This window comes from Ursus americanus, chromosome 26, assembly GCF_024610735.1.
Source record: "Ursus americanus isolate L20-20 chromosome 26, mUrsAme1.1.p, whole genome shotgun sequence".
NCBI lineage: Eukaryota > Metazoa > Chordata > Mammalia > Carnivora > Ursidae > Ursus > Ursus americanus.
The window spans coordinates 7773999-7787631 of NC_142152.1; the positions used below are offsets into that span (position 1 = coordinate 7773999).

Sequence of the window (13633 nt, forward strand, 5' to 3'; positions counted from 1 at the left end):
AACTCCAAGTTTTTAACTGAAATTTTCTGTTTTCAACCAGTTGTTGAAGCTTTTATTTTTAAAATACAGTCCGAAATTTTCTTAAACTCTTTCTCTCATTAGAAGTATCTATTCTCTCTGACTTCTATCACGTCTTTGGGAAGGCTTTATTTAATACAATTGTGATACGTTGTGGACACCCTGAAGAAGCAAGAGAGACTCTCACCCAAAATTTGGCTTGATATTGAGACTAATGGTACCACACACACCCCAATACGGTATGAAAAGGTTTATTACTCATATAACGACATTTTCTGGAGAGAGCAGGCCAGGACTACCTAGTTTATCTAAAAATGGTTTGAGAGATCAGAGGAAGGAGACTGGCTGTGGGTTTTTATGGTGGTTGAGGGTGGGACCAGAACAAGAGTTCCTATACATGGCTTGAACTTCCCACTGAATGCTAAAGTTGGGAACACCTGGGCTTTCTTATCGGCTTGATCAGATGTGGAGCAGAAAGGAAAGAAAATGCTGTGAAGCTTAAAATCTGTCAGCAGTCACACACCAGAATTTGGAGTCAGACTTTATTACTTGGTAACTCAATGTAACCAATTTAAAAAGCACAAAATACAAAGAGGTTGAGCAATACATTTATATAATTTCATCAAAATTTAAATATCTTCATTTAACCTATATAATTCACAAGCAAATACTGCATATAAAACATGAAGGCCAATTTTTTTGTTAGAAACAGAAAACAAAATTTTAAATGTTCTTCAAAAAAGTTTAAGCAAGAAAATATAACAGTATCATCATTAATACAACGATCTAGTTTTCAGAAATTACTCTAGCCCTTCACATTTAATTTCTTTCCATTAAAGATATTAGAATAACTGATAAAATTAAAAGTTTATTATTTGTTGTATTAGAATAACATATTTTATTCACTATAAATAACATGAATTCTGCGAGAATATTATTAAAGCACCACTCCTTATACTGCAACAGTGAAGCATAAGTGAAACAGTGGTTTTAAAAGCATTTTTTAGTAGCAAAAGTACAAAGTACACCTCAACACTAATTCTGCTAAAAGATCTTCTGATGGCCTAAAGTTCTTGTTCTTATCAAAACACCTAAAATACTACCAGAATGAAACTTAGGTCCTGGGGAGAAGCAGGCTTAATATTTATAGTAAAGATTAATGAAAAATCATCAAATTCTATTATGATTAATTCTGCCTAAATATGGCTTGCAAAATCAAAACCAAATAAGTAATGATAGCAAATGCTTCAAATAAAACAAAATTTGATGACATAGGGTTAATTGCCCTCAATATTTAAATATATAATCAAATAATGTAACTATGGTAACCCATTACTGCTTTAATCAACAAAAGAAAGTAGTCTTCATTTTTAAGTAATAATGTAAATTTGTGCCCTAGATGATTACGGAGCAGTTAAATAATTTGAGATATTAGTAATTAGTTCAAAAAAAAGTAAACTGTGTTGTATTTTGTGAGGAAGATGAAAAACCTTTTACAGAAGAAGGTGCTGAGTTTTGATCCTGTTCAAATGAAAATGGAAAACTAAAATCATCTTTTCCAGTTCCAAATGTATGAGTTGAAGAGTCTGATGAAAAAGAAAATGTGAAGCCATCGTCTCCTTCTGGTTTTCCAAATAAGTTTCCTGAGGAAGATAAACATTATAATACCATGCTATTCCTGTTACATAATTTGCATCATCTATTAAATTATAGTATACTGTAAACAATAAATAGGGTAACACTGAATCACTTATTAAGCAGATATTTAACTGTATTCCTACAGGGAAAGAACTGTCCTTTGTACTATGAGAAATCAAATAGATCTAAAATTACTTTCAAGTAATTTGAACTCAAGTATAATAAGGGCTAGTATATATGGTAGAAAAAGGGTTACAACACCTCAAATGGAGAGAATAGCACAGAGGCAGAGAAACAGGAACGCATGGGAAGTATTAGAATAACAGAAATCAATTCAGCTTGTCAGGAGCACTAAGAAATAATAAAAAGTTATTAAAAGAGTATTAATGAAAAGGAGCTGGAAAGATAGCTGAATGTCCAACTATAGAATCTGGACTTTATTTTATATGTAAGAGGAAGCCATTAAAATTTTCAAGTGGAGGGGCAAAGGGTGGCTCAGCCAGTTAAACAAAGGAATCTTGATTTTGGCTCAGGTCATGATCCCAGGATTGTGAGATCAAGCCCTGCCTCCCACTCCATGCTGGGTGTAGCTCCTGCTTAAGATTCTCACTCTCCCTTTCCCTCTGTTCCCAACCAAACTAATTTTTTGTCAAATTTTCAAGTGAAGATATGACAGGATTTGAACTACTTTGTAAAGATTACCAAGGAAAGAATGCGTAGAAAGGCTGGAACAGTAGAGCGTCTAGAAGCAGGGAGAACAAGAAAGAAATGATGAAAGCTTGGTCTTACAGTCATAGCAAAGTGAATGGAGAAAGATGCTGGGTCTGAGAGATACTGCAGAAGTCAAACTAATTCAACTATTATTTATGAGTTACTACAATGTACTGTTTGTGGCATTGTTCAAGGAAATGGACAGAACAGTGAAAAGGCTTCTATAGTTCTAAAAGGAATTTTTTTAAAGATTTTATTTATTTTAGAGAGAGAGAGAGAGCACAAGCTGGAGGGAGGAACAAAGGGGGAGAGAGAAGGAGAAAATCTCAAGCAGACTCCACGCTAAGCATGGAGACTTATGCAGGGCTCCATCTGACAACCCTGAGATCATGACCTGAGCCAAAACCAAGAGGCAGATGCTTAAACACCTGAGCCACCCAGGCACCCCAAGAGGATTTTTTGAAATCAACTTTACATAAAGAATTATTTGGTTAATTACTCCAAGAATTGCCTCTAAGGAAAAATATTATTTTTCATTCACTGTATTATGTAAGACTATAAATATTAAAATATTTTAATATCTTTATTACAATTTTAATTATTAACAACTCAAAATGCAGTAATCTAAAAACTTACTTTAAGTCTTTTAAAGCACTTGTATTTTTTCCATGAAGAAACAATTCAATTAAGCAGAACAATTTACTTTGTAGCACTTTGAAATTTCATGTATCTTTAAACACCTCAATTATTTCACCCTCAATAAAGCTAAGCCTACCAGCAGTAGGGTGGGTGAATGGAGGGATGGTTAGAAAGACAGATGGACTGACTGATTACCAGATACTTGAGTTCTTCCTGTATCCCTTTATTTTTCCACTGACTTCAGTACATATCCATAAGACTTAAATGAAGAAAAATAGCTGTAACATAGCTAAAGGCTCAGAAAGATTTAAAATCTTGAATCTCCCTTTGAATAAATGAATTTGATGTTTTTATTTAATTTCAGAAGAAAAGATGTTCATATAAAGTCTTCATAAAACTCCTAGGCTCATTATGAATAAAATAATAGATTAATGTGCAAGGTGCTATGGACAATACAAACGTGAATAAAACAGAATCCCTGCACTCAAAGACCTGTAATTAGAAGAGACTTACTAACATAGCATAATTTCAAGAAAAAGAAGAGATTTTTATATATATTAATAAATAATAACAGACAACAGAATATTTTACAGTATATTAAAAAAGAAACATACAGAAAAGTGAAGAAGAGATCTTTTGGGGATGAAAAGTTGAAGGGAAATAAAAGAATTTATGGGACCTGGTCTTGGAAAATGGTTAGAAAGAAATAGAAGTTGAGGATTTCAGGAAGAAAAAAGTGGGTAAGAAGGTGTTGGCATATTTGGGATGTAGTGAGTTCTTCAGTCTGACCAAAAGCATATATTATTTTTATAAGAGAAAAGGCTTAAAAGATATGTTGGAACAAGGTTAGATACATCACAATAGAATAAAAGAAAATAATCATATGATCATCTCAATAAATGCAGAAAAAGCATTTGACAAAATTCAACATCCATTCATGATAAAAATTTAACAATTTAGACATAGAAGGAACATATCTCAACATAATAAAAGCCATATATGACAAGCCCACAGGTAACACTGTACTCAATGGTGAAAGGAGGAGAGCTTTTCCTTTAGGATCAGGAACAAGACAAGGGTGCCCACTCTTACCACTCCTATTCAAAGCAGTACTGGAAGTCCTAGATAGAGCAATCAGGCAAGAAAAAGAAATGAACATATGTGTGTGTGTGTGTATATATATGTATATATATGCACACAATGGAATATTATTGAGACATTAAAAAACCAGGAAATCCTGCCATTTACAGTAACACTAACGGCATTATGCTAAGTGAAATAAGTCAGACAGAGAAAGACAAATAATGTATGATTTCACTTGTATGTGGAACTGAAAGAAAGGAAGAAAAAAAGAAAAAGGAAATGTCCACTATTCTATCACCAGAGCCAAAGCAGTACTGAATATAAAATATACTATATGTATACACATATATATTTATATGTTGAATGAATCAGTTAATCATGGGATAAGAGAAGAAAGAAGATCCAATAAAAAGTAAGCACCAGAGATATAGGAGGAAATCTAAAAACTTCAGAAAGAAGATGAGAATAGTCAACTATATCAAATGCTACAAAATAGTGAATATGATAAATACAAAATACCCATAATGTTTAATAATTGTTAAATCACTAGTAGTTATTGGAGAATTTGGTGGAGTAGTGAAAGAAGCTAAATTGCTACAAAAAATAATTAGTGAGTGGTGCACAACAGAATTTTAAAAGAATAAACTGAGGGCCTGAGAAAATCAGAGGCAAACTAAAAAAGTGGAGAAGTTAACATGTTTTTATATGTAGCAAACTTCAAATCACTTACCAATTTCTTGTTGTGATGATAGAGGATTTAAATTTCCTGCAGAATAATGTTCATTAAACTGAAAAATAATTTCCATTCAGTATTACTCAAGAAATCAGTGAAACAGTAGATATGGCATTTATATTTGAATATAAAGCCTGGTTCTTCTAATAAGCATAATTAGAGTAGACAAAATGGCAACATTCTATATAGCACATTACTGTACTTTAAAAAAGAGATCTATCTTTAAAACCTATCATTTGTTTATATTAAAATAAGGCTTATTGATTTGATTCCAGCCATAGATAATATATTAAAAGGTATATATAGTATACTAAAGATAGTTCCTACTTTGGAATATTAATATAACCTAAAATTCTAATTAACATTTGCTTTACTCTGAAGGCCTTTTACAAAACAGGTTCTTGGTATTGTTTTCCTGCCCATAAAAGTAATAGGAACTAAGACAGTTTCATGTCAGTTCAGATCAAGTTTTGCTGCCAAAAGTCTGTTTTCTCTGTAAAACAGGGTTTGTTTTTTTTTAAATGGGATCATGGCAACATAGTTTTCTGTCCCCTTTTTTTCTCTTAATGGTGTATTATGAGCATTTTCCCATATCACTAGTCTTCCAAAACCAGATTCTTTTCATGGCATTTTCATATTTTTCCATATGAACATACCATACAGTTTCTTTCTTTTTTTAAAGTTTTTATTTAAATTCCAGTTAGTTAACATACAGTGTAATATTAGTTACAGGTGTACAATTTAGTGATTCAATACTTACATACAACACCCAGTGATCGTCACAAGTGCACTCCTTAATTAACCCCCCCCCCACCTCCCTACCCTCTGGTAACCATCAGTTTGTTCTCTATAGTTAAGAGTCTGTTTCTTGGTTTGCAATCATTCTTTCTCTTTGGACATTTAGGTTACTTCTGTTTTTTTCTAATACAAATTACACTTGAGTAAATACTGTTATGCACAGACTTGCATTTTTTTGACAATTAATAAGGAAAGCATTTTCCCAGGGATTTTTATAAGTCACTTGAATTTCTTTTTCAGTGAGTTATTTATTCACCTAAAAAACTTTGTATATACCTCTACTGAGGCAGTAATTCTTATTAATCCATATAAGCTTTTTACATATTAAAGATATTAATTCCTTATATTATTGCAAATATCTTATATCACATTATCATTTTGTCTCTAAAATGTTTTTAACATATAAAACTTTTCTATGGAACCAAACCCAAACTCTTTTTATTTTCTTTTGACTCTTCTTCCACTGTTTTAATGCTCAGAGAATTCTTCCTTTTATTAAGATCTGATGAATATTTAAAGTTCAAGACTTTCTAGCCCATACTATTGATCAATTTATCAATCCTTGTATCACTATCACATTTTGATTGCTCTTGGTTCCTCCTCACCAGTCTTCTTTTCCACAATATTCTTATTATTAATGTCTGTAGGATCTATAATACTATTTTATTTGCAAAATAGGTAAATTGTCTCATCTTTTTGTTAGTCTAATGATAAGTTTATAAGTTCTGTCAATTTTTCTCAAAGAACCAACTTTGGCTTTGTCAATTTTCTCTGTTGCTTATTTTCTATTTCATTGATTTCTCTTATCTCCCTTATTTTTTCATTCTATTTACTTTGGGTTTACTTTGTTCTTTTTTTAGATTTTCTTTCTTTTTTTAAAGATTTTATTTATATATTTGATAGAGACAGAGCACACAGCAGGGGGAGCAGCAGGCAGAGAGAGAGAGAAGCAGGCTCTCGGCTGAGTGGGGAGCCCAATGCAGGGCTCAATCCCAGGACCCTGGGACCATGACCTGAGCCGAAGGCAGACACTTAGGCAACTGAGCCACCCAGGCGCCCCATTTTCTAGATTTTCAAGATGAAAACTTAGGTCACTGATTTTAGACCTTTCTTCTTTTCTATTAACTGAATTATTTAAAGTATTAATTAAATCATTTAAAGCTATGGTTTTATTTTGGTTTTGGCAACATCCCTCAATTTTGATACACTGAATTTTCATAATCATTCATTTCAAAATCTTTTCTAATTTCTCTCATGATTTCTTCTTTGATCCATGGCCTAATTATTTAGGATTTTCCTTCTATCTTATTGATTTCTAATTTAATTATATTGTGGGCAGAGAACATACTCCGTATGATCTTAATCCTTTGAAATTAAGACTCATTTTATGGCCCAGAATATGGTCTTGGTGAATGTACCATCGGCACTTGAAAAGAATATACAGGCACACCTCAGAAATATTACAGGTTTGGTTCCAGACCATCACAAAAATGTGAATATCACAATAAAGCAAGTCAAATGAATTTTTTGGTTTCCCAATACATACAAAGGTTATGTTTACACTACACTATTAGTGTGCAATAGCATCATGTCTTAAAAACTGCAATATTTAAATTTTAAAATACTTTATTGCTAAAAAAAATGCAAACTTTCATCTGAGCTTTCAGTGAGTTGTAATCATTGATCACAGACCACCATAACAAATATAATAATAATGAAAAAGTTTGAAATACTGTAAGAATTACCAAAATGTGACAGAGATATGAAGTGAGCAAATGCTTTTGGAAAAATGATGCCAGTAGATTTGTTTGACACAGGGTTGCCACAAACCTTCAATTTATTAAAAAAAAACAAAAGCAGTATCTGCAAAGTGCAATAAAACAAGACATCCCTATATAAGCTGCAGAACTAAGTATGCTGGATGTGGTTAGTTTCTATAAATGTCAGTTAGGTCAAGAGGGTTGATGGTATTGTTCAGATTTTATAGATCTTTATTGATTATGTTGTCTAATTCAATCAAGTGCTGAGAGAAGGGTGCTAAAAATCTCCAATCAAGTTTGTGTTTTTTTCTATTTCTCCCTTTGATTCAGTCAATTTTTGTGTCTGTATTTTTTTAGTATAGTTGACAATGTTACATTAGTTTTGGGTGTACAACTTAGTGAACTGACAAGTTTATACCTGATGTTATGTTCACCACATGTATAGCTACAATCTGCCCCATTACATTGCTATTACAATATCATTGACTGTATTCCTTATGGTCTGCTTTTCATTTGTTTCTGTATTTTGAAGTTGTTATTAGGCACATACACATTTGTCATTGTTATATCTTGCTTAAGAACTGCCCCTTTTATTTTATTTTTCTATTAGAGAGGGAGAGAGAGTGAGCAGGGGGCAGAGGGAGAGGGAGAAGCACACTCCCCGCTGAGCAGGAAGCCCGATGCACAGCTAGATCCCAAGACCCCGGGATTATGACCTAAGCCGAAGGCAGATGCTTAACCAACTGAACAACCCAGTCGCCCCTAGCCCTTTTATTCTTAAGAAATGTCTTTATCTCTAGCAATATTCTTTGTCTTGAAGATTACCTAAAATGATGTAAGTATAGCCACTGTAACCTTCTTACAGTTTTCATGATATATCTTTTTCCATCCACTTACTTTTTTTCCTTTCAAGATTTTTTAAAGTTGTAGTTAGTTAACATATAGTGTAGTATTAGTTTCAGGGTAGAATTTACTGCTTCATGATTGCATATAACACCCAGTGCTCATTACATCAAGTGCCCTCCTTAATACCGATCACCCATTTACCTCATTCTCCCACCCACCTCCTCTCTAGCAACCCTCAGTTTGTTCCCGATTGTTGAGAGTCTCTTATGGTTTGCCTCTCTCTGTTTTTATCTTACTTTATTTTTCCTTCTCTTCCCCTATTTTCATCTGTTTTGTTTCTTAAATTCCATATATGAATGAAATCATATGGTATTTGTCTTTCTCTGACCGACTTATTTCACTTAGCATAATACCCTCTAGTTCCATCCACATTGTTGCACATGACAAGCATTCATTCTTTTTGGTGGCTGAGTAATATTCCTGTGTGTGTGTGTGTGTGTGTGTGTGTGTGTGTGTGTATCATGTCATCTGCAAATAGTGGAAGTTCGATGGGTATTAAGGAGGGCACTTATTGTCATGAGCACTGGGTGTTGTATGTAAGTGATGAATCACTGAATTCTACCCTGAACCTAATATTACACTGTATGTTAACTATCTGGAATTTAAATAAAAACTTGAAAAAAGAAAAAATAAAGTGTGCTTCTTGTTGATAGCTTATAGTAGGGTCATATTTTTTGATCTACTCTTATAATCTCCACCTTTAATGGAGTATTTAGCCCATTTATAGTTAATGTGATTATTAAAACTTTTCATACTTGGGTCTAACGTTTTACTATTTGTTTTCTGTTTGCTCTCTCTGTGTTTTGTTACTCTATTACTTCTCTGCTTTATTTTGGGTTGATTTTTTTGGATTACATTTTAATTTATTGCCAATCTTATTTTTGAACATTTTCTTGATTATTCTTGACCAGGAAACTTAGTAATTATCTGCCAATCTCATTCCCCACCCCAACACTACAAAGCAAAACAAAACAAAAAATTAAAGATAAACCATCTTTCTAGGATTCCAATTAGATTAGAATTCAATTACATTTATAAATTATTTGGGGAAGAAATACATATTTACAATATTTTATTCTATATAGCTACTTTCTATGTCTATGTACTCAATAATTTTTGTCAGTAGTTCTTGTGGTCTGCTTTACCCAAATGTACATGTTTCCTGTTAAGGTGACATACATGTATTTTGCATTAATGTTAATATTGTAAATGACAATTATCTCATTGTATTCTACTTTTTTATGCCCAGCACACACCTGGGAATTACCTGTTTTTGAAATAAGCATTGAGATAAAAATTGAGACAAAATTGAAGACATGAAATACTATGAAATGTATAGTACTATATCGTCCATCAATAAACTTATAATTTCAACAATTTAAGATAATGTGGGGGGTATAGGAATAAAATATTCTAATCCATATAAAACTGGTTAAATGTGACTAATCTAAATGAACAACAATATAATACTTATTATATTACACTACTACATACATTAGCATTATTAAGTGGTTAGAATTTTTGCAAGGCTTTATGCATATAAACTCATTTAATATCCATAAAACTAATGGCTACATCCAAAATCCTACATCCAGTACACACTCAGCCAGAGTGTCAGCAGAGTCTGGTCTTAACCACTACACTGTGCTGTCTCTACTGATCAAATAAAGTATATCTTAATTTTCAGTCTCAATTGCCAAATACAGAAATAAACATTTTACTGTTCTATCACTGAATAGCAGAAATCACTATTAGAAGAAAAATAGGTCTTTTAAAATTAACCAATAACGTTGCTATGTACACATATGTAAATAAAAAGACCTGGGGAATTTTTCACACTGAGAAATGAAAAGTTTGTTTAGAAGTTAGGCACATAGACTATAAAGCCAAATTAATTTTAAACTGCCTTTAAGTGCAATTTAAATCATCCCTATCCTGATATTCTCTTTTTTATAAACAGATACCAACTGAGGGCACCTGAAATTGAAAACAAAAACATAATGGGGAAACGGTGCTACATTATCAATACTCGGAATCTTTTTTAAAAATTGCCTCTGCTTTGTACTCTGCTCCAAGATAGTTTGAAACTAAAGAATTAAAATTACTTGGGGGGGGTACCTGGGTGGCTCAGTCGGTTAAGCTTCCGACTCTTCAGTTTCACTCAGGTCATGATCTCAGGGTCATGAGATGGAATCCCAAGTCGACCTCTGCATTCAATGGGGAGTCTACTTAAGATTCTCTCCCTCCCTCTGCCTCTTCCTCTGCTTGCTCACTTGTTCACACCCTCTCTCAAATAAATAAATACACCTTAAAAGAAAAAAGATTCTTTCTCCCTCCCTCTGCCCCTCCCCACCCCTGCTTGCATGCATGTGCGCATGTGTGCTCTTTCTCTCTTGAAAAAAACTACTTGAGATTGATTTCAGTGTACAGTTTTTTAGAAATAAAACTTTAGCTTCTCATATTACCTGATCTGATGAGATTTCTGAATCAAATATAGTAGAATCAAATAAATTCAATCCAGGAGATCTAGAAGTATAATTCATAAGAAAAGAAAATCCAGGGGATTCCTTTTGTGTTTGACCTTCAGGCATTATATTTCTATTTCTGTTACAAAGAAATAAGAAATAATAAACATGTTAAAAATATATTACTAAATATTGCAGACTGGTAAACAATAGCACAGAAGTAAGAATCAACACAGTAGGGTAAGGGAGAGAATAGTTATTGAAGTGACAAACCTCTTGAGAAAAAGATGGTCTGAGGTGGAGAATAATGTTAAAGTAGAACAATTACGGAATAATAATGAATTCCAACTGAGAATATACTGTCCGGCTCAATTCTAGGTATTTCCACTGGCATTAGCTTACTTATTCCTCATAGTAAACCTACGAAATAGGTACTATTAATACCACCTCCATTTTACAGAAGAAAATTTTGAAGCATAGAAAGGATAAATGACTTTCTCCAAGAAATATAAGTGCCACAGTTGGGATTTGAATTCAGCAATCCAGATTCAAAGTCAGAGCTCTTAACTTGAGGATATATTTTCTCCAAGATCTTGAAAGACAATGATAAGATTTTAGTCTTGATGAGAAGTCAGCTGTTACATATTGTTGCATAAGGAAGTTAAACTATAAAATGATTTGGGAAAAATAGAGAACACAGTGGTTAGACGAATTCTGGAGGTAGAGCTGCCTGTATTTTTTTTTCTTTTAAATATCCGTGTCTTGGCTTTCATATTGTGCATATTGGCCTCTATGGCACTACAAGTAAACATGAAAATAGTTCCCATTTCCATGCTATAACACCATTTAAAATTAGTATGGACAAGGTAAACTTTGCAATGATTAATATTCATTTGGATAACTACAATTAAATGAATATTAAATCAAGCAAGAAATAGGCTATGTTCAATATGCTCTAGATGTCAGGGTGTAATATTCAATGTTATTTAAAACTTAATTTTCTTTTTTTCTCTAAAGGGACATCTTCTCTGTATGTGGGTGCTCAAATGAAAACTGAGGAATTCATTCTGACCATAAGAACAAAATTCAGACACAAGAGAGTGCTTGCCTCCTCCTCTAAAAGAATAGATTTGCTCATTATCTCTCTCTCCAGACATCATTTCCCATATCATTAATGAAAATGCTTACAAGTACCAATCCCAAAATTCTGTCTTCAAGCGTAAGTTATAAATTTAAAAAAGAGTGGTTCATTATACTAAAAAAGTCAAATTCCAGCAACACTAATGCTAAAAATGACATTAAATTTCTTAGCATCCATGCAGCATATTTCCATGAGTTTTCTATTATGTGCAGATTTATTTTCCTTAAGAAGTAAAATGAAGTTTGAATAGTACAGTCTGTGGTGTGGTGACATCAGCAACTGTCAGTTCCTGCCCATCAACGAGTCCCAATTCTTTCAATGTCTTGGAGAGATTTGGCCTTGTTCGTTCTTCAATAGAGGTTACTGACTGTAAGTAAAGTGTTTTATTTTTTCCCTCTAATGTGGCTGTGATGGCTGGAGATTTCATCTGCAGAGAAGCACTATTAGTTAAATAATCCAAAACCTCCTGCAGTTTAGCGGATGGAGAAAACTGAATATTTTGAGGAAGCTTGCTACAAACTGGGCAGTTTTCCTTTCTCTCTGCTTCAAATGTGTACATGTACAGTCCATCTGCATCCTTGAATACCAAGTATTAGGAGGAATATATGCACTTGTGGCTATTTTAAAAACCTCAGTGGCACACACAGCTGCAATGACTGTATTTGTAGAAGCTACTGCAGGAATGATTCATTTTACTACTCCTTGAGTGAGTCTATAGGTTAACACCCCTAATATTATATTGTGATTCTCTCTCAACGGACTTTTGGAAAATCCACTGAATATGATCAGGATCATCTCCATCTAATGGAACTCCTTCTCCAAAAGCTGCTCCTTAGGCCGCTGCAGTATCCTTACATACTCAATACAGTATTCTGGTAGCCTGGACATAGATGCAATGGTGCACATGGGAAAATTAACCTGTGGAGGATACAGTTCTAGTGTGCATTCAATACAAGCAGTCATTCCATGCAGAATCACCATGGCATTTCCTTTAAAACCTTCTGTCCCCCCATCTATCAAAAGGACAATGGAGCTTGGATCTAATACACCATCTTCATAATTTAGAAGAGATATCAGCATGCCATTTATCCATCTTCTGGCTATGATAGGGTCCAGTCCACATACAATTTTATGAAACCGTCGATAGAAAGTGTCATTAAAATCCTGAAATCTTGTTGAAATGTGGAACTACATTACAATTAGAAGCTCTGTCATTTAGAAATTCTGCAGCAACTTCAGCCTTAGGTCTTTCAACATCTTTAGGCCTATATAAAAACTGCTTTTTAGACTGGAAGCATCTATAGTGTCCATGTCTATAACATAAATCTATCTAAAACCAGACAATGCCAGATTTTTCAGGAGCTCACATCCTAAGCTGCCAGCTCCAATGACCAGAACTTTACATGTATCTAACAAAAACTGGAGAGATTCAGTGCTCGGTTCAAAATCAGGATGTGTGAAGGGTCCAGATCGCTCGAGGAACTTCTTTACATGGTTCCAGCGACCTTCCCAGTCTCCAGTGTCCCCACACCCACCATCAACAGCCATTTTCTCAGTCAGCAGCTCCTCTATTCTTCTTTTCTTCTCCGACTCCTCGCCATCCGCCACATTGTTCTCCTGAGCTGCCTGCATTTAAATCTCAACTCTATCACTGACAAGTTGTATCACCTGGGATTCTGTTTCCTCTTCTATAAAATAAGTATAATAATGTATTTACATCTCATAAAATTGTGAATATTAA

At 33.5% G+C, this 13633-nt stretch overlaps 1 protein-coding gene and 1 pseudogene across 3 annotated transcripts in view; both read right to left on the reverse strand.

The window, feature by feature from the left end:
* Positions 1-1350: 1350 nt before the first annotated feature.
* Positions 1351-13633, reverse strand: part of C26H14orf39 (chromosome 26 C14orf39 homolog) — a 52885-nt gene continuing 40602 nt past the window's right edge. For 2 of the 3 annotated variants that reach the window (XM_087855943.1, XM_087855944.1), the window contains exons 15-17: positions 10752-10890; positions 4820-4877; positions 1351-1661 (exon numbers count right to left, since the gene is read on the reverse strand). In XM_087855943.1, coding sequence (XP_087712069.1) covers positions 1462-1661; positions 4820-4877; positions 10752-10890 — 397 coding nt within the window. In that variant the 3' untranslated portion in view covers positions 1351-1461. Of the gene's footprint in view, positions 1662-4819; positions 4878-10751; positions 10891-11153; positions 11160-13633 lie in introns of all 3 variants that reach the window. The other variant, XM_045810439.2, reaches the window with a different exon arrangement.
* LOC123800647 (NEDD8-activating enzyme E1 catalytic subunit pseudogene) lies at positions 11965-13472 on the reverse strand (annotated as a pseudogene).